The sequence below is a fragment of the Nestor notabilis genome, unplaced genomic scaffold, assembly GCF_000696875.1.
Source record: "Nestor notabilis isolate BGI_N333 unplaced genomic scaffold, ASM69687v1 scaffold5044, whole genome shotgun sequence".
Taxonomy (NCBI): Eukaryota; Metazoa; Chordata; class Aves; order Psittaciformes; family Psittacidae; genus Nestor; species Nestor notabilis.
This window is the reverse complement of record NW_009926746.1, coordinates 75622-91999: the sequence shown is the minus strand read 5'-3', so window position 1 is coordinate 91999 and position 16378 is coordinate 75622. Positions and strand designations below refer to the sequence as shown.

At 42.0% G+C, this 16378-nt stretch overlaps 1 protein-coding gene across 1 annotated transcript in view; it reads left to right on the top strand.

Moving 5' to 3' along the window:
* The window catches only part of WTIP (Wilms tumor 1 interacting protein), a 54594-nt gene extending 39091 nt beyond the window's left edge, over window positions 1–15503 (top strand). Inside the window, exons 4-8 of the mRNA XM_010013701.1 lie at window positions 7592–7654; window positions 10069–10199; window positions 11312–11363; window positions 13231–13299; window positions 15139–15503. Coding sequence (XP_010012003.1) covers window positions 7592–7654; window positions 10069–10199; window positions 11312–11363; window positions 13231–13299; window positions 15139–15291 — 468 coding nt within the window. The 3' untranslated portion in view covers window positions 15292–15503. The remainder of the gene's footprint in view (window positions 1–7591; window positions 7655–10068; window positions 10200–11311; window positions 11364–13230; window positions 13300–15138) is intronic.
* The last annotated feature ends 875 nt before the right edge of the window (window positions 15504–16378 follow it).

The following is a 16378-nucleotide window of genomic DNA, read 5'->3' as shown; positions in this document are numbered from 1 at the left end:
CTGTGGCCTCTGCTCCACGACTGGCTAATGCAACGCAAGAGTTGGCTACAGAGAACATACAGGGCCTTGTCTTCTTTCCGCAACTGTAAAACTCTCAGTAATTTAAAACAATGTGAAAGGATCAGGGTGTGCCAGATTGATAGAGAGGTGGCAAATGGAAATGACGAGCTTTTCATTGGGAGAAAGGAATTGGATGTCAGTGGGAGACTAGCTGGGTGATCAGCAGTTTGAGAGCAGGGCTTGCGCCCTCATCTGCTGTAGCACCAAACACAAGGCCTGTATCCTAACGTGGACCTCTAGTCATGGTTGCAGTGTAAATATTAATACTAACTAGGCTATTCTTCTCAGTTGGTGCACATGCTGTTTTCCAAGCCTCGTAGTGTGGGAAATGGCTTGTCCCACTTGCTGGGACCGTAGGAAGAGCGTTTTTATTTAGTGTAATGGAAGCTGGTGTCAGCTGGAGTCAGAGGCTTGATTTTCCGTATGAGTATAAATGTTTGGAGATCTCCCTTGGGAGGTGAGCACTGGGACTAGTGTATTAGTCAGAGCCCATTGCTGCTGAGTGAGACTCTCAGAAAAACTAGGCTCATTTGAAAAGGTAAGTGATGGAAGTTGCAGCTCGTGTCCATTTCATATCTAATGGGAATCACAGAGCAAATGGAGTTTGCTCTACTGTTTGGTAGATAATTGTGAAGATGTTGTGTTTAGAAGACTTGCTATTAAAATGCATACTCTAGTCAGAGAACAGACAGATACGGGTGTTTATTGATACGTTTAACAGAATGATGGAATCAAGGCTTGGAAAGGGATTTGCTGCAATATTTCTGTTGGACAGAAGTGTAAGGAATTCTGTGAGTGTTTTCAAGGCACTGATGGCTCTAGGGAGGGACAGGAGGTGCCTTTCAAGTTCCAGTAGCATTGCTGTGGTCCCAAATACTGTCACTGAAAACAAAGGCAAACAGATTATAACGTGTTACTGTAATCAGTGCATGAGGGAGTGAAGTTCATGTTGCTACTTGTGTGTGTCTTGCTCCAGCCCCTCCCTGCCAAAAAAAGTTTGAATACTTTCCTTACTTAGTTTTTCCTAAGTTTGTAATGTATCAGTGGCCTGGTTTTATTTTATAAACAAAATTGACAATAAAGACACCTAATTGGGGTGTTCTGAATTAGTGTTGCATCAACCTGCAGATGGGCTTTAAAATTTAAATTTCAAAATATCTAGGGAGAGTCAAATCCTGATTGGCCTCTGCACTTTGGGCTTGAATGTGAATCAGCATGAGGAGCATGTAGAGTTGGCAGTTTGGGTTCACCTCTCATTGCAACACAATACTGTAGTGCTGTATTCCGTATCAAGAAGTTACAAGCCCATTGAAGCTGGTGGCAGAAGTCCCACTGACTTCAGGGGGATCTGGATTTTCTCCCAGAATTCGTCCCAGAGCTAGGGTCCACATAAAAATCTTGGCACCAAGTCTGAGAAGCTAAGGGTGAATGCTACAAGTGCTGCATGGCACAGCAAGTGACAGGTCTGCTAATTGAAGAACATTGGTGTTTTGAAATAGGAGATCAAGTAGAGTCCAGAAAAATCTCTCAAGATCAATGCAAAAGCAGTACCTAGACTCAGGTGATAACGTAGATAACAAGAACGTGATTAAAGGTGTGTCTTCACTGAAAGGATGCTCAGCATTTCCTCAGCTAGGTTATGGATTGTCAAATAGGTCACAGGAATCACTCTCTGGGTCATGACAAACTACACAAGGAAAGGCTAGGATGGGGTGTTTTTGAGATGTATCATTAGGTGCTAGCTTTCGCAACTGTCTGTACTTTACATTTGCTTTTAGTGGAATGTTTTGAAGAGTGTGCTACAAAGTCCAATTGGTTTCATGCCAGATAGTCACTCCCCTATTTCCTTTTGAGATGGCAATCCAAAAAGTCAGATTATTGCATTTTTCTTAATATTACATTAAAAAAATAAATTACAATAACTCAAGCACACTTAAAAGAACTAGAGCTCTTCCTAATTATGTGTAACTCCTGCCAACCAGTTGGAAGCAGACAGCATTAATTCTTTTTCTATGGGAGAGTCAGAAAAAACCCGTGTCAGAAAGTGGCATCTTTCCACTTCTGTAGTAAATGTTGGTATTAGTTGCCGTTATGTTTTGAATTGAAATCTTTCAACAACTGTTTGGAATAAAATCCAGATTTCTTTTTTTTTTTCCAGGAAGATATGTTCTAATGTAGGCAGCTCTTTTGCAGGGTACGTAATAGATGGTAGCAGTGACAATAAATAACCCCCAGCAAGAGTATAAATGTACAATGTGAATCAAGTTAAAAGATCATGGGCTGTATGGTATGAGTCAGAGTTAAAGTTGTTGCTTCAAGCTTTTTACTTGATCGTTGTCACTTCAAAGCTTCCGCAGGACTTTGTTTAAGGAAGTTCTAGGTACGAAAATCATTATCGTCTCTTAATTAATTGGACAGAAAGTGGTCTTCGTGAGTGTACACATGAGTCTCTGTAGGCTCCCTAGGAAGTAAACGGCTGTTCCCTTCTCAGAGGCTATGAAATGTCTGACTACTAAGGCAAGGTTAGCTGCCAGCTGAATTCCTCACTTTCGGCAAAGTTTTGTGCATAGCCAGACCAACTGTTACCTCTGTGCAGAACATGAAATCCCTCCTTGCCCGACCCATGTCCTTCAAACATAACAAAGTGGAAACGCAGAAGCAAGAAGATAAGCTGTAGTAGTGTTTCTTCACTGGCAGCAAGACAGGGTTAAGCAACAGGGTATATGAAAGGGTTTTGGTGAGATGAAGAGTAAGTTCTGGACTATTTTCCTTTAATCTTTGTGCCACCTGCCATGAGGCTCCCATATCTTTGAGCCTGAGAAGGCCCCATTTTGTTCTGTTCAGTTTAATTATTGCATTTAAATATGTGGGTAAAGAAACAACAGCAAAAACCCATCTGCATGAAACTGAATTTGATATTTTCTCCCTCTCTTAACGTGATCCCATGAATTTCTTGCATTGTTGCATCCCATGTACTAAGGGTCCCATGCAGAGAGCAAACAATAAAGCAGCGAGAAGACAGATGCTCCGCTAATGGGAAACCAAGGAGAAGAGAATCTGTGAGGGATTACAGGCAGCCTGGGGTTGGAATACATTATTAGCATAGCACCCAATTCAGAAATTAGTTTTCAGAATTAAATGCCTGAGGCGTTTTGGCAAAAACTCCTGATCATCCCTCTCAGAAGCCCTTAAAGCATAAAAGAGTAGGAATCTCAAGTCTAGGCTGAGCAATCACACTGGATGAGTTTGCAGTGCTGGTAACAATGAATTGTAGTTTTTACGGCTTCATACCATTACCGGGGCAGCAACTGCCACACCTACTGAAATGTAACTCTCTCGATCTGCTTGCACAAACCTTTAGCAGGTTTTGAACATCCTCATCAAAGAAGAAAACGAGCCTGAATGAGATTCCAGGGTCTGTTTCCAGGAGGAAGGTTTTGTTTGTTGAGTGCGTAACAGCAGGGAAGTGCATCAGCCTCTCCTTGGGCACGGTTAGGCATGCGAAGGAGAAGCAGCGACATGTCTTTTCAGAGACCTGACGTTGCCTAAGGTAGAAATCTGGGGTCCTGCAGCCTTTTTCAGGCATGCTATTTTCTGATTTTTTTTTTGCTTTAGAAAATCACGATGAGAAGATCAAACCTTAAAAGACTCTGGGTAGACAACCAGGCTTGGTTACAGGACTGAGGGCAGACAGGAGAAATTGTTTCTCATAGTACTTACTCGGATTATCCTCCATGCATAATTGTTCATTATATGCTCAAAATTCATTGTTAATTTCTTTTGGATATATTGCACATTAGACAGAAGAGTTATAAACCCCAAGATTATCACAGGAGGACACTAAGAGGCCTAAATATTCCGGACAGAAGGGGACTTGTTTTCTTCTTGCATTGAAACAAAGACTTGGACAGAATCATTAGAGAGTTTTTTTGTCTGTTTGATAATCAAAGTATATTGGACAGCAAACAAAGAAAAGATCAGCCAGCCAAGTCTTCTACTTCATTTTTTTATTCTTCTATTCTAACATAATTAACATATTTCTCAAGATTTATTTAGTTTCCCAGAGTCTTATTTTATATAATTATCATTGGGAAGCTTGATTACTAAGTCTTGATTCATGCACATGAAGTGTGATTTTCTTATCCTGCGAGAGAAGTCAAGGACAAGGTAAATATGGGAGGAAGCAGTTGGGACCAAACTAAGAAATCAGGAAAAATACTATGCCAGGTCTTCAACATGCACTTGTTTTCTTTGCATCATCGTAACTAGCATCTTATTTCTAAGTCACAGAAGTGAGAGTAGAGGGTAATAGTTCACTTTCAGATTTGAATCTCATAGGTGTTCTTTTTAAAACAACTTCTTTCGATGTTTTCGTATAGGTTTAATGAGTATCTATAATGAATATTTGGGAAAGTTTAAAATTACACTTATTTGTCCTGGGTACAGACTGTCTGTAGACTTCTGAACGTTTCTGTCTAGTTTGAGACTGGTCTGTGTCTACATCATCTTACTGGTCTGCCAACAAAATTAAAAAAGGAAAATAACAAAAAAAAAAAAAAAAAAAAAAAAACCAAACAAAAAACCAAAACCTGGCACATACAAAACCTTATAGAGTAAGTCTAGAACTGAGCCCAGGGCTGCTTACATCCCAAATGAAACTGCAATATAAAATACTCTGTGCACAGGAAGCATAGTTGTGAGTTGGCTTCTCCACAAGGCTCTTGCCTATCAGCCCTCAATTTGTTTCTCACATCTCCAGGTTCTGAGGGAGGGCTGGTGTGTGCGAAAGCTCATTTTCTCCTTCCAACTATGTCAGTAATAAAAGAGGCTACAAGTCTGCAGAGCATAACCTCCTCTTCTCTTGCAATTACCTAGTTCACAAGCACTGGGGGACCCACCACTGAGGAGGCTCTTGGGTGTGCTGAGAGACAATAAAGAGGACATTCTGCCTTGCCTGCAGTCTGGAGCAAGTCACAACTTCTCATTGCACATGCAGGTTTTCTGAAGGTTAATAATAAAATGCTTCAAAGACAGAGGTTGCCAATTTTAATTAGTATTTTAAGACTTCGTTTGTAAGCTCTGCTTCTAAAATGAAAACTTAGCACAGGAACCCTGTTTGAAGTCTCCAAGTTAAGAACAAACACTGCAAAGCAGAAGTTGACAAGTAGAGAAAATCATTTATTATTTACCTTTAACCACCAGTGTTCACAGTATTACCATCATTTAGGAAACTGCTGCAGGGATCTGAGGCTGTTACTCTGTTCCAGTCCAAGTAGATTTAAAGCACAATCAGAGATGAATCCAAAACTCTGATCTCACTATTTGTCTGGGATCGAGACTGTGATCAGAAAAGAGTGTAGTGGTAAAGGACAACTCCCTGAACCCATGAAATATGTTATCACTGCTATTAGACTTACCGCTCTTTTGCAGAGTCTTAATTGGGTAATCCACTTCTGGATGTGTTTGACAAATAACAATTCTCTTGTTAAAAACAAATCATGGTTTTAATTTAATAGCGTTAGTCATATAAAGAGTGATTTTGTGTCAGCAAAACCTTTCTTTCTGACAAACAGTGTAATTTATGACAATCTAGTTAGCAATAAATGACATTATTCTGACCGCTATACCATTCTGTTCTAGGGGAATAATGTTCCCTTTTAATCAATAGCTGGGTAAATGCTCATTGCATTCCTTATCAAATGACAGCCAGATGGTGCTGGTAAATTCATTCCAGCAGGATTTTAGAATTAGCTGGGTTTGTACTATTGTTAATCTTCTGCTGTCTGCGCCACTTGGACCTACCCACCTGTTTCCAGTAACCCTCGAGTTTGCAACCTTAGGAAATAGTCTAGCCAGATGGTTACTCAGATACTGTGCAGCCAAGAAACATCCCAAGCAGTGAGGCCTTTTGTTCTGCATCTGTAAGAAAAAGGCAAACCGGTATCTTGTAGTAATAGCTAGCTGGGACTGTCTGACTCTGTATTTGTTCCTCAGCACCCTGGTCTCTTTTGATGAAGTTTCAGTTTCTTAGGATTACATGAGCTGTGTTACTCAGTGTGTCCTAAATCTGGAGCTGTGACAGCTGCCATACTGTCATTTACTGACTTTCTGGGCCCGTCAGTCTGCAAGACCTTCTCCTTCGTAACCACTCTGTTGCATAGCAACAGTAATTTTGTCTCCGATGTATTGATCAGAAATACTATGTGATGCTCTCACACCAATAAAAAGGAAAACATATGGCAGCTCTAGTCGGGGAACCACTGGCTTGTGAAGTGAGGGGACAGTTAATCCTCACTAAATCAAGGGGGGAATGGAGCAAGCCATAAGCTCTGTTGGGTCGAGGCTCTGAGGATGCATTAGATGCCTGAGCCAATTAACCTGTGCTCTGGGAGAAGAGTCCAGTTTACACTAATCCTCTCCATTCCCTCTCTTTTATATTGTGCAACTAAAGTACGTTTCGGGTGAGCTGTGCTACAACCTTAATTGCTGAAATAAGCATCACTTTGCAATACCATACAAATAACTGGGCACCCCTTCCCGCTGGCAGGCAAGAGTGAACACACAGCACTTTGCGTATGTGGGACTGCAGTGGGTGAGGGTAAAGTTCAGCCACTGCAAATACCAGTTTCAAAATTACATGGCTGGAGTTCCACTTGCCTGTAGGGTGGTTTGTTTGGTACATCAGTTGTCTGGCCTGATAACCTTGGTATTTTTCGTACACTTCTAAACACAGGGCTAAAGACAGACTTTGGCATCTGAAACCGGATCTGCTTTGGGGGCGCAAGTACAAAGTTAAGGTCAAAACGACTTGGGCAGGGAACACAGAGCTTTGGTCCCAAGTGGGCAAAGTGCCTCCCTGCTGCTGTGCCTCTGGCATCTGAGAGAGCTCTGCTGCCAGGCCGGCGCAGCCTTCCCATTTTCCACTGCAGGCTGGAGCATAAGCTGGTGGCTGGGGTTTGTGTCATCTTTCTGAGGTACCTCACTGTTGTTCACACTGTGCAGAGAGCCCCAGCTCCTACAACTGGACTGCTAGATTCTTCCCTGGATAAAATGCTTGGTATCCACGAGGCAGCTAAATCCTCCTTGGGCCTGTCTTCATTTTTCTAGCTGCATATAAGAGTGAAATGTAGGTCAAAATCTGAGGTTAGTAACCATCAGGTCACTAATTTGAATAGGAGTTGGGATGTAAGTCCTGTGTTATTTACTTATCCAACAACATTGACCAAGAGTTAATTCAAGTGAGTTCTAACACACTGAACTCACTAAATAGGCTTCAAAATAAAAATCAAACTTTAAAATAATATTGCTACATTGGAAGTCTCAATGGAAACCTTGCACTGGAAAGCCAAGCTGTTATCTGAGCATGCTGCAAGAGCAAAGCAAAGGCTTCTGCTGTTTCCCAAAGCTATTGTATGGTTTGTTGTCATATATATAGCACAGGCTGGAAAATAGCATAGTGCTCACTTAAAAGGTATTTCTGCAGCTAGAGGAGTGGCTACTAATAATCCTCTCTTTTCTGTCGTTTGAATAGTATTCAGGTTTTCAGCAAACAGCGGACAAGTGCTTTGTTTGTGGACACCTCATAATGGAAATGGTAAGAGACCTAAATCCCTAACCGCGGGGCAGCTTGCTGTTCATATACTTCAGGCACTGCACTTGTGAGACATTCTGCTTTTCACTAGTCAGACTATCATTGTGTCCTCACTGCCTTCAATCTAACAATTGAAACTGAGGCAGTAAATAAACAAAAATACCTTCATGCTCTATTACTCTTGAAGTACAGTAAGTTGGGCTTCTTTCCTAGCTGAGATCATGGGAGGCTGTTGTTCTGCTACATGCCAGTTCAAAACCAAAAAGATAAATAAAATTTTAATACTAAGGGGGGGAAATACAGCACAGCTTTGAGGGAGAACACAGTAAAGGAAAATAGGGTGTGCTCTGTAAGACAGCAGAACAGCAAGAGCTCTGTCAAGTGGACGGTATCTGGGCTGGAGAGGAGAGGGACAGTATCAATAGTCCAAAGGTTTGTTGCCTGCTATGTGGCTTACTTTATTTACCTTCTGCCACTTGCTCCATGTCAATTAAAATGCATTTTTAGGGAAACAGCAGTCAGAATCAAAGGGCTGTGGGTTGAGCTAAATACTGCTGGCATCATTTATTTCAGTAGGTGAAAGTAGGAAAAATTAAGTCTGTTTGTCCTAATCAGAAGTTCCCAAACAAAATTAAGTGGCTTCCACACTGAAGTAGTGCAGATCATGTAGCATGTCTATTTTCCTCTTTCTTTAAAAGGTATGTGAACCTCAGTATGCCTAATGGAAGTAGCTATTGCGGTGCAAACACAGAGGTTCGGTATGAGCTGGAACAGAGACTTAACTAACAAGGATTCTGGCTCATATCCTGGCACCACTGGTTGGACAAGGATATTGTTTGTTTTAGCCCAAGAGCAAATTTCTAGAGTTCTGTCGTGCTGGGAGGGGTATCCTGACTTGCATGCTTTGCGCTGGCCCTTAATGGCAGAATCCCAGGCAAGAGTCCATAGTTGGTGGAGCTCCATAGCTGAAAGCTTGGCAGGTACTTGTCTGCCTTTCTCCCATCTGGAAGTGTGTTCTGACAAAAGGAAACAGCTCTGGGAGCTCCAGGAATTAAGCGGTCTTGTTTGGTTAGTTCCTTCATGTTCCTCCCCGGGAGCACACATACAGTAAACATGCCTGCACAGCCATGGTGCCCATGTGCAGCTAAGGAGCAGGGAGCTGCAGCACCGCAGCCCTGGGCACACCAGAAGCTGTTCAAGGCTGAAAGTGCAGTTGAATTAGGAGTTGCTCTGTGCAAAGGGGTGGCTGCACCACCACACACCAGGTTAACAGTGTGTGTCACGTAGCTGCCTCAATCGCAACACACACAGGCAAGTTATTTCTGGCTAGAAACAGGCTTGCAAACCAGAACTGAACTATAGGACTTTATCTGGGGGGAGGGGGGGAGAGAGGAGAGGTGGGAAGGTTAAATTCAATTGACTTTGTGTGGTTTTCCTACATGGCACTTCTTATTTCCTGTTGATTTGATCATTACTCAGACTCATCTACAGGGCCATGGAGATAGGGCTGTGGAGATTTTTCATCTCCAGCTTATTAGCAGCTCCCAGCTGAGCACTTCTGCTAGCAGATACTTTTTGAAATTACCTTCCAAAGGTACTTCTTATACCTGAAATGTATGCAGTTGGTGCTGTAACCTGTTGAGAGCTGCCTGAAGATGATACCATGTCTCACTCTTCCAAGAAGCTTGTTCATGGGTTTGGTGCATCCTCCTTGATGTCCCGGTGTTACAGTGAGAGTAATAGACAAGGATGCCAGGAGGGTGGGGATCTGTTCTATAGTGGTGTAGCTGAGGCGGATGGCATCAGGCCCTTCCTTGAAACCGCTAAAATGCAGTAGGGAAGGTCAGCGTGGGAAAAGCCTGGGCAGATGGATGGATCTGTATCAAAACACATGGAAACAGATGGAATTTTAAGAGAATGACTGAGTGATAACCAGTCAGTAACAGTGGTGAATTAGGATCCTTTATTAATGAAGGGACACCTATTTATTTGGTTGGTTTGGTATTTTAAAGTTTGAGTAATGACTGGTTTGGATTCTGTCTGTCAGAGCCTGTTAAGTTTTGTGAATTAACTCTGTATCCCAATAACTTGTGTTTGGCTGCCACAGATTTTCCAAGAAGTGGTCTCTGAAGCTGTTTTTAATTTCTGTTGTCAGTACTGGCCCTGCAGAGCTACGGCTGATGGGTGTTAGACTGATTTTCACAGTTCCCTCTCTTTATTGGGAGCCAACTGAAACCCACTGAAATAAGCAAGTTGATTGTTTTAAAAGGCCTCCTGCTGACAGATCTGTGGAGTGGTGATTTCATCTTGAAGAGCTTTTCTCACTGTCATTATTAAGAATCAGACACAGCAGTATATGAGGGTTGAATCTCTTGTAACCAGGCATCTGCTTATTTTGCTGTTTGCCTCCTCTTAAGATCTTACAGGCTCTTGGAAAGTCATACCATCCTGGCTGCTTCCGCTGCGTGGTGTGTAACGAGTGTTTGGATGGAGTCCCTTTCACTGTAGATGTGGAGAACAATATTTACTGTGTCAAAGATTACCATACGTAAGTATGCAAATCCATTGATGCTTAGAAAAATTATAGTAGTTAAATTACTAGTATAGTTATAAGCCTGTATAAGCCTTATAGTTATAAACCTTATAATTATAAGCCTATGTAAGTTGTAGATAAAAAGGGTCATTCCTGTTTGCTCAGATGTCTCTCAAGTGCTGCTCTCACACGCTGGCATTTGTAAAGCATTTTAAAGTTATATTAAAGGTCACTTCATGGGCCCAGTGCAGCATGCAGTGGCCAAGTGAGGTTGAAAATGTCAGAGGATGTACTTTCCTGGTGGCTGTTTCTCTTACTTCTTTCAGGACTTTCAGTACTAATTAGATCGGGGTAATTCTGCAAGTGATGGTAGGTTCCTGATGGCTGTTCCTAAGAATTGATTTTCTGGTAGTACGTGACACTGGTGAGTGTAAATTAGGTTAATCTAGGCTGGACAGTAGACATGTAATGAGCAGCTAGTGTTAGAATGATTATAACCTCATCTGACAAAAAGTTTTTGTGGTTTAAGTGATTGCATTTGGTCTCCTTGCTGCTTACATTCAAAGGTAATGTGCTCCCAGCTTCAGTCAACCAGTAACTCAGCTTATGCTGCAAGAGTACTCAATCCTATTGGTACCAAGGTGACAAAGTGTTACAAGGACAGATTGAGCGTTGGCCTAGTGACTGTCGTAAAACACAGCTGTAGATAAGAAGACCAGTTGATGTGTTTGGTTTAAGTAGAGCCTAGCCACGATCAACCCCTCTCCTGTTTAGCACCGTTATGGCTTCCTGATGTCAGTGACAGTCCCAAGTCAGGAGGTGCTTTGCAGTTATAGCAATGAACCTCTGGAAGAATTTGAATGACTTTGAGTAAAGGAAGGTAAAAGAAATAGCATATGTGGGAAGAGGGCTGGGTTCACTAAGCCTAGTGGTCAGGAAGAGCTAAGCAATAAAGCTGGACTAGCATTGGTCTCCTTTTCCCTGAATATCGTCAAACATTTAGAGGAGTTTTAAATCCTGTGGATCTATATTCTGCTAAAAACAAGGCATGATTAGAATAGGTCTTTTGGTTGTACTTTTTGAAGAAGCTTTAAATATGATTTGAACACTTTCTTCTTGCACCCTAGGGTTTTTGCACCAAAATGCGCTTCCTGTAACCAGCCGATCCTACCAGCACAGGTACATGTTAACATGCATCAATTCTTTAGAGAAAACAGCTGTTGGCATATGAACACTTTCTAAAAACACATTTGATGCTTTTCCTCCCTCTTCCAGAATTTATACTATGTCGGATACTAAATTAAATACAGTTCAGAGTAATGTCACTCCAAACATTCCCAGAGGTTGTAATAGTCATACTACTCATGCAGCTTAGTACTTCGTATCTTTAGGGTGCTTTCCAGCTCTTAATTATGCTGTTATAAATCTCATTTAATTGAAAGCTCTGACTGGGGCTCCAAGAACAACCCAAGAAGCCCTGCTTATTTTTAGAATCTCCTATTAGCTCAAGTAGCAATTTTCCTTGTCTGCTACATCTGCATTTCTGATGTGGATCTGTTAAGATGCTCAGACTTGAAAAGGCAGCTGGGGGTTACCCTGACCCTGTAGGAAGGCCACACAATCTCTTGTCCTGAGGTGGCAATGTAATAAAACTGCTTACAAGGGTGGAGAAGGCAGCAGAAAAGTTGGCTAAGAGGGTAGCCAGGTGAAGACACACTTGCAACCTCAGCCTATCCTGACAGTATAGTTAGCATGATGAGACTTCTGCATTAAGACATCCCTTTTCTGCCTGCCTTCAGTGGTGCTCCCTTAGACTCTCAGGGTGCAGGACCCTCTCTGAATTCCCAGTGCTGAGGTCACTGACCAGATCACTTGTAAGGAGAGGCCTCAGTACCTCCCTCTTTTTCTTCTTGTCAAGTTTGTAGAGCCAGAGCTTGCATCCTATAAGCTGCTGTGCCTAGGGCTAGAGCTTCTCAGCATGCCCACCTCCATCACTCTGCACATTAGCCTCATTTGTCATTATTATTTCTGTTACATGGCCAGGTCTCACATAATTAAAAACCTTATAAAGGCTGAGCCAGAACTGCTTGTTCTGCTGATGAGATGTGAGGAGAAAAACCCTCTGTAAATGTCACTGGATTTGTGTCTTACAAAATTACTTAAAAATAAAAAAAAGGGGGGGGGGGGGAAAAGGGGGGGGGGGGAGAAAAAGTAGTGCTACTGCTGACTCATCTGATGGCTAGCAGGATAGGCTCCACATTCTTTCCCATGAAGGTTTCTTAGGTAGTTCAAGTCTAGCAGTGCAGGTACTAACTTGCCCATAGCTTCTCTCAGACATAGTCTACGTCATATCTGATGCTTTAAACCACACCTGGAATTGGAAACAATGAAAGGCAAGAGATTTAATGAGCTCTGTCTTCAGAGGCTTCAGAGCAGATCGGGGAGTCTGTGAGGTTATAAGAAGGGTATAGGCTGCTCTGCAGGGCCTGGGGCTCAGCCAGGAATTACACAACTCCACTGCATCCACCCTCATGCTGAGGTTTTGGCCTGTGCACCTAATCACCTGCCGGACTGGTATGTAACTCCCTATGGGGTACATACAGTGACATATGCATGTGCAAAATAGCTGTGCACAGATGGGTTGAGGGGAATACTAGTCCTGGAAAACTCAGGCCAGGATGTCTAAAAGGAAAAGTTACCCAATCAGCAGATCATAGGTTTTGGCTGGTAATTCATTCAGAACCTGGATGCCCTTGGAAAACTATTTGATCTCAAGACTAGTTTGTCCCTTGAGGATGAAGTATTGGCCACACTTCCCAAATGACCTCTGCAGCTTAGATATGTCAGACACCCATGCTGCTCCTTAACAGCAAAACCACTGGTGCACCAGGGACAAGACCCCCAGCAGTCACAGAGCCCTGCTCAGAGGAGGAGGAGGGATCCCCTAGGGAAACAGCTCTGCACAGCAATAGGTTGGGCACTGAAAGAAGATGGAGAAAACACCACTTACAAGCCCACTCTTACCTTCCTTCTGCTTCCGCAACAGGGCTCTGAGGAGACCATTCGGGTGGTATCAATGGACAAAGACTATCATGTGGAGTGCTATCACTGCGAGGTAAGCGTTCAGCCCACACCATGGCAAGGCTTTGCTAATACCTAGCAGCCTCTTGGTAGGTGCCTGTCTTGCACCCGAAGGTGCACTTACTGGCTCTTGCACACCTGAGCAGGTAGGGCTCTGCCCCACAGCTCCTGAAGGGAGGCAGAGGGAATGATGAGTGCTAGCTGGTCTGCAAGTGGTGCTGCAGTCCCCAGTATCAAATCAGTTTGGGTTTTGGTTTAGTAGAAAAGAGATAGGATGCCACTATGTTACTTTTTGGGGAGTAGTTTCTTTTTGTGCAGAAAACTTAAAGTTTTACTTGGGCAGATCAAGTGTGGGATTAATGCTTTAGCTTTGGAGAGAAGAACTGAGTTCAGTTCTAGCTCTGCATCCAGAGGCATGAGGAGGGAAACAAACTGTCTAATTTGGGATCAACCCAAAATATCCACACAGATTCTAACTATGCTACCTATCTTAGCACCAGAGGCAGAAATGCAGCAATGCGTCTTCCATGTATTTTTGCACAAAAAAGTTTTACAAAGAGACTTCTGATTGAGGGAGAAAATAATAAAATTCAGGGCATCTTGGAAAGTATATTAAACTGAATGTAAGGAAGACCCCATCCACTCAGCTATTTCCTTCCAACAGAGATACCTGATACTCTATCCTTTTCTATTAAATTTTAACCAGAAATTGGTACGGGAAATTACAGTATTTTGGACAGCTGTATTTCCCTCCTCCTTCTTCCCCCATCTATTGCTTTGTGCAGGCTTCACCTAAGATGACAGCTCCCTCCCCTTCTCTCAGGCTATTGACTTTATGTTATAATGTCCCTATGGGGATTTATATTCAGTTCTGTTTCATTATTCATTTCCCCATTCTCCTTCCAGTTAGAGGCAAATCAAGCTGCCTCCACATCTGCCCAGAATAGCAGAGTGCATTTATGTACAGAAATCAGGGGTTAGCCATGTGTTAACAGGGGTAAGTTATTGCCTAATGGTCTCAAATCAGGATCTCGAATGGTACGCGGTGGGTCACTGCTGTCCCAGAATCATGCTAGAAAAGTTAGTGCCAGTATTTTGAGGTATTCACATGGAGACTTTTGCAAAGGCTCTTGACAGCTTACCAGCCACTTCTGAAATGCTGTTAAAGTCACCAGCTGGTGGCCATGGAAAGGTCAGTGGGCAGTGTTGAAACTTTGCTGCTTTTCTGTATGATCTCTTTCTTGTGTAACCACTTAAGTTATGCTGAAAGGTTTAAGTAGGTTTACAGATCAATAGACCCCCATTCTAAAACTGCATGTGTCCAATTAAAAACTTTGCATCAGTTTTCAATACTAAAATGACCTATATGTCCAAATAATAATGATGGCAACTGAAAACCAGAATTGTCTTTATTGCAGCATACATAATAGGCAGGATCATTGTTTGTTATTCTTCTTTTTATCTCTATTCCTCCACTGCTGTTCACCCATTTCGTCCACTTACGCTCCCCCATTTCTTGCTTTCTGCCTTGTTGCAGAATTGGCTCTTTCTCATTCCTAACCTCTTCCAGATTGTATGTGTCAGGGTCAGTCCTTGGCCTGGTTTTAGGTTGGGCTTTTCTTCGTTTGATTTGCATCAACATTTATTAGATAAGAGAACAGAATGGAAAGCAACAGGGAAAAAAAATGCTGGATGCTATTATAGACTGTCCAGTTTGATTTCAGCAATGTCATTTTGCTTAATACAAAATAGTCATGGTCCACCTGCTGAAAACTCCCTTGAGGGTGCTGGCTTCAGAGGCAGGGTAGGTCAACACTTGTGCGATGACATACCTGAATCACTCACTAACATGGGATGTATATGTTTCTTCTAGGATTGTGGCTTGCAGCTGAATGATGAGGAAGGCCATCGTTGTTACCCATTAGACGGCCACTTGCTCTGCCACAGCTGTCATATCAGGCGCCTTAATATTAAACTGCCATCACATCCGCCTCCGAGCTATCCAATGCATGTCACAGAACTCTGAAAGACATTTCCATTACCAATAAGCCGTTTGAAAGAGAAGACAAAAATCTAAAAATTACTTTCCTTTCCTTTAAAGATGAGATTCCAGTAATAACCATCTAAACCAGCTATTTATTTTTTAAATCAGAGGTGAGGGGTCCTTTTTTAATCTTATACATATGCATTCTTTTATCTAGATGTTTTCACCAAGATGCCATCTACTTGAACAAATAATTCAGCACTAAACTGTAACTGTAAGTGGCAGCATTTCTAAAAGCAATGGTACAAAGGGCTGTTCTGCACTCCCTACTCAGTTTATTCCAGTGAGATTTCACCCAAGTAAGGAGTGTTGAATTACTTTCCAAAAGTTAGCACCTTACCATATTGCAGCAAACTTGATAAGATAAATGCTAGGATTTTAGCTAGCTTTGTTGAATTCTGGTCTTGGAGAATACAGGCTTACATTTTTTAAAACTTAGATGCCCAAAAGTAGATAACAGGAAGCGAACAAGTGTTTTTAGTAAGGACAGTTTTCAGCAGGGGTTAAATACTCTAAGGTAGCATCAGGCCAGCTTTATATCCTACAAGGTTCCACAGTCATCCAAAGATGTGTTGAAGAAAGATGGCAAGCATCTCTCAAAAACTACATTGTAGAGGATTATATCCAAAAGATTGGCACATGAATGGTCATAACAGTTGAAGAAAGTTATAGACCTCTGTAATTGCTTGCCATGTACGACCGTAGCCACGGTTTCAAAATGCATTCATATCAACTTGATTTGGCACTTACTAAAGAATTCATCTTTCAAGGCTGTTTTTTGTTTAATAGGGTTAGCTGCCCCTTTCTATGCAAAGGTACACTTATATTTATACTACTTCTTTCATACAAGACTTCATTTGTTACCAACTGCTTTATGATTGTATGTTGATACATTATTAAAAAAAGAGGGGACAGTGGTTTTTGTATTATCTTTTCAGCTTTGTGTTCTTTTCTAGATGTACTTTTGAAGGGATTACAGTGATTGTCTTCATTGGAAAAAAAAGTACAGTTTAACAAATAATAATCTAGAGTCAGACCATTGAAACATTGGTATTTTATAACAAGTATT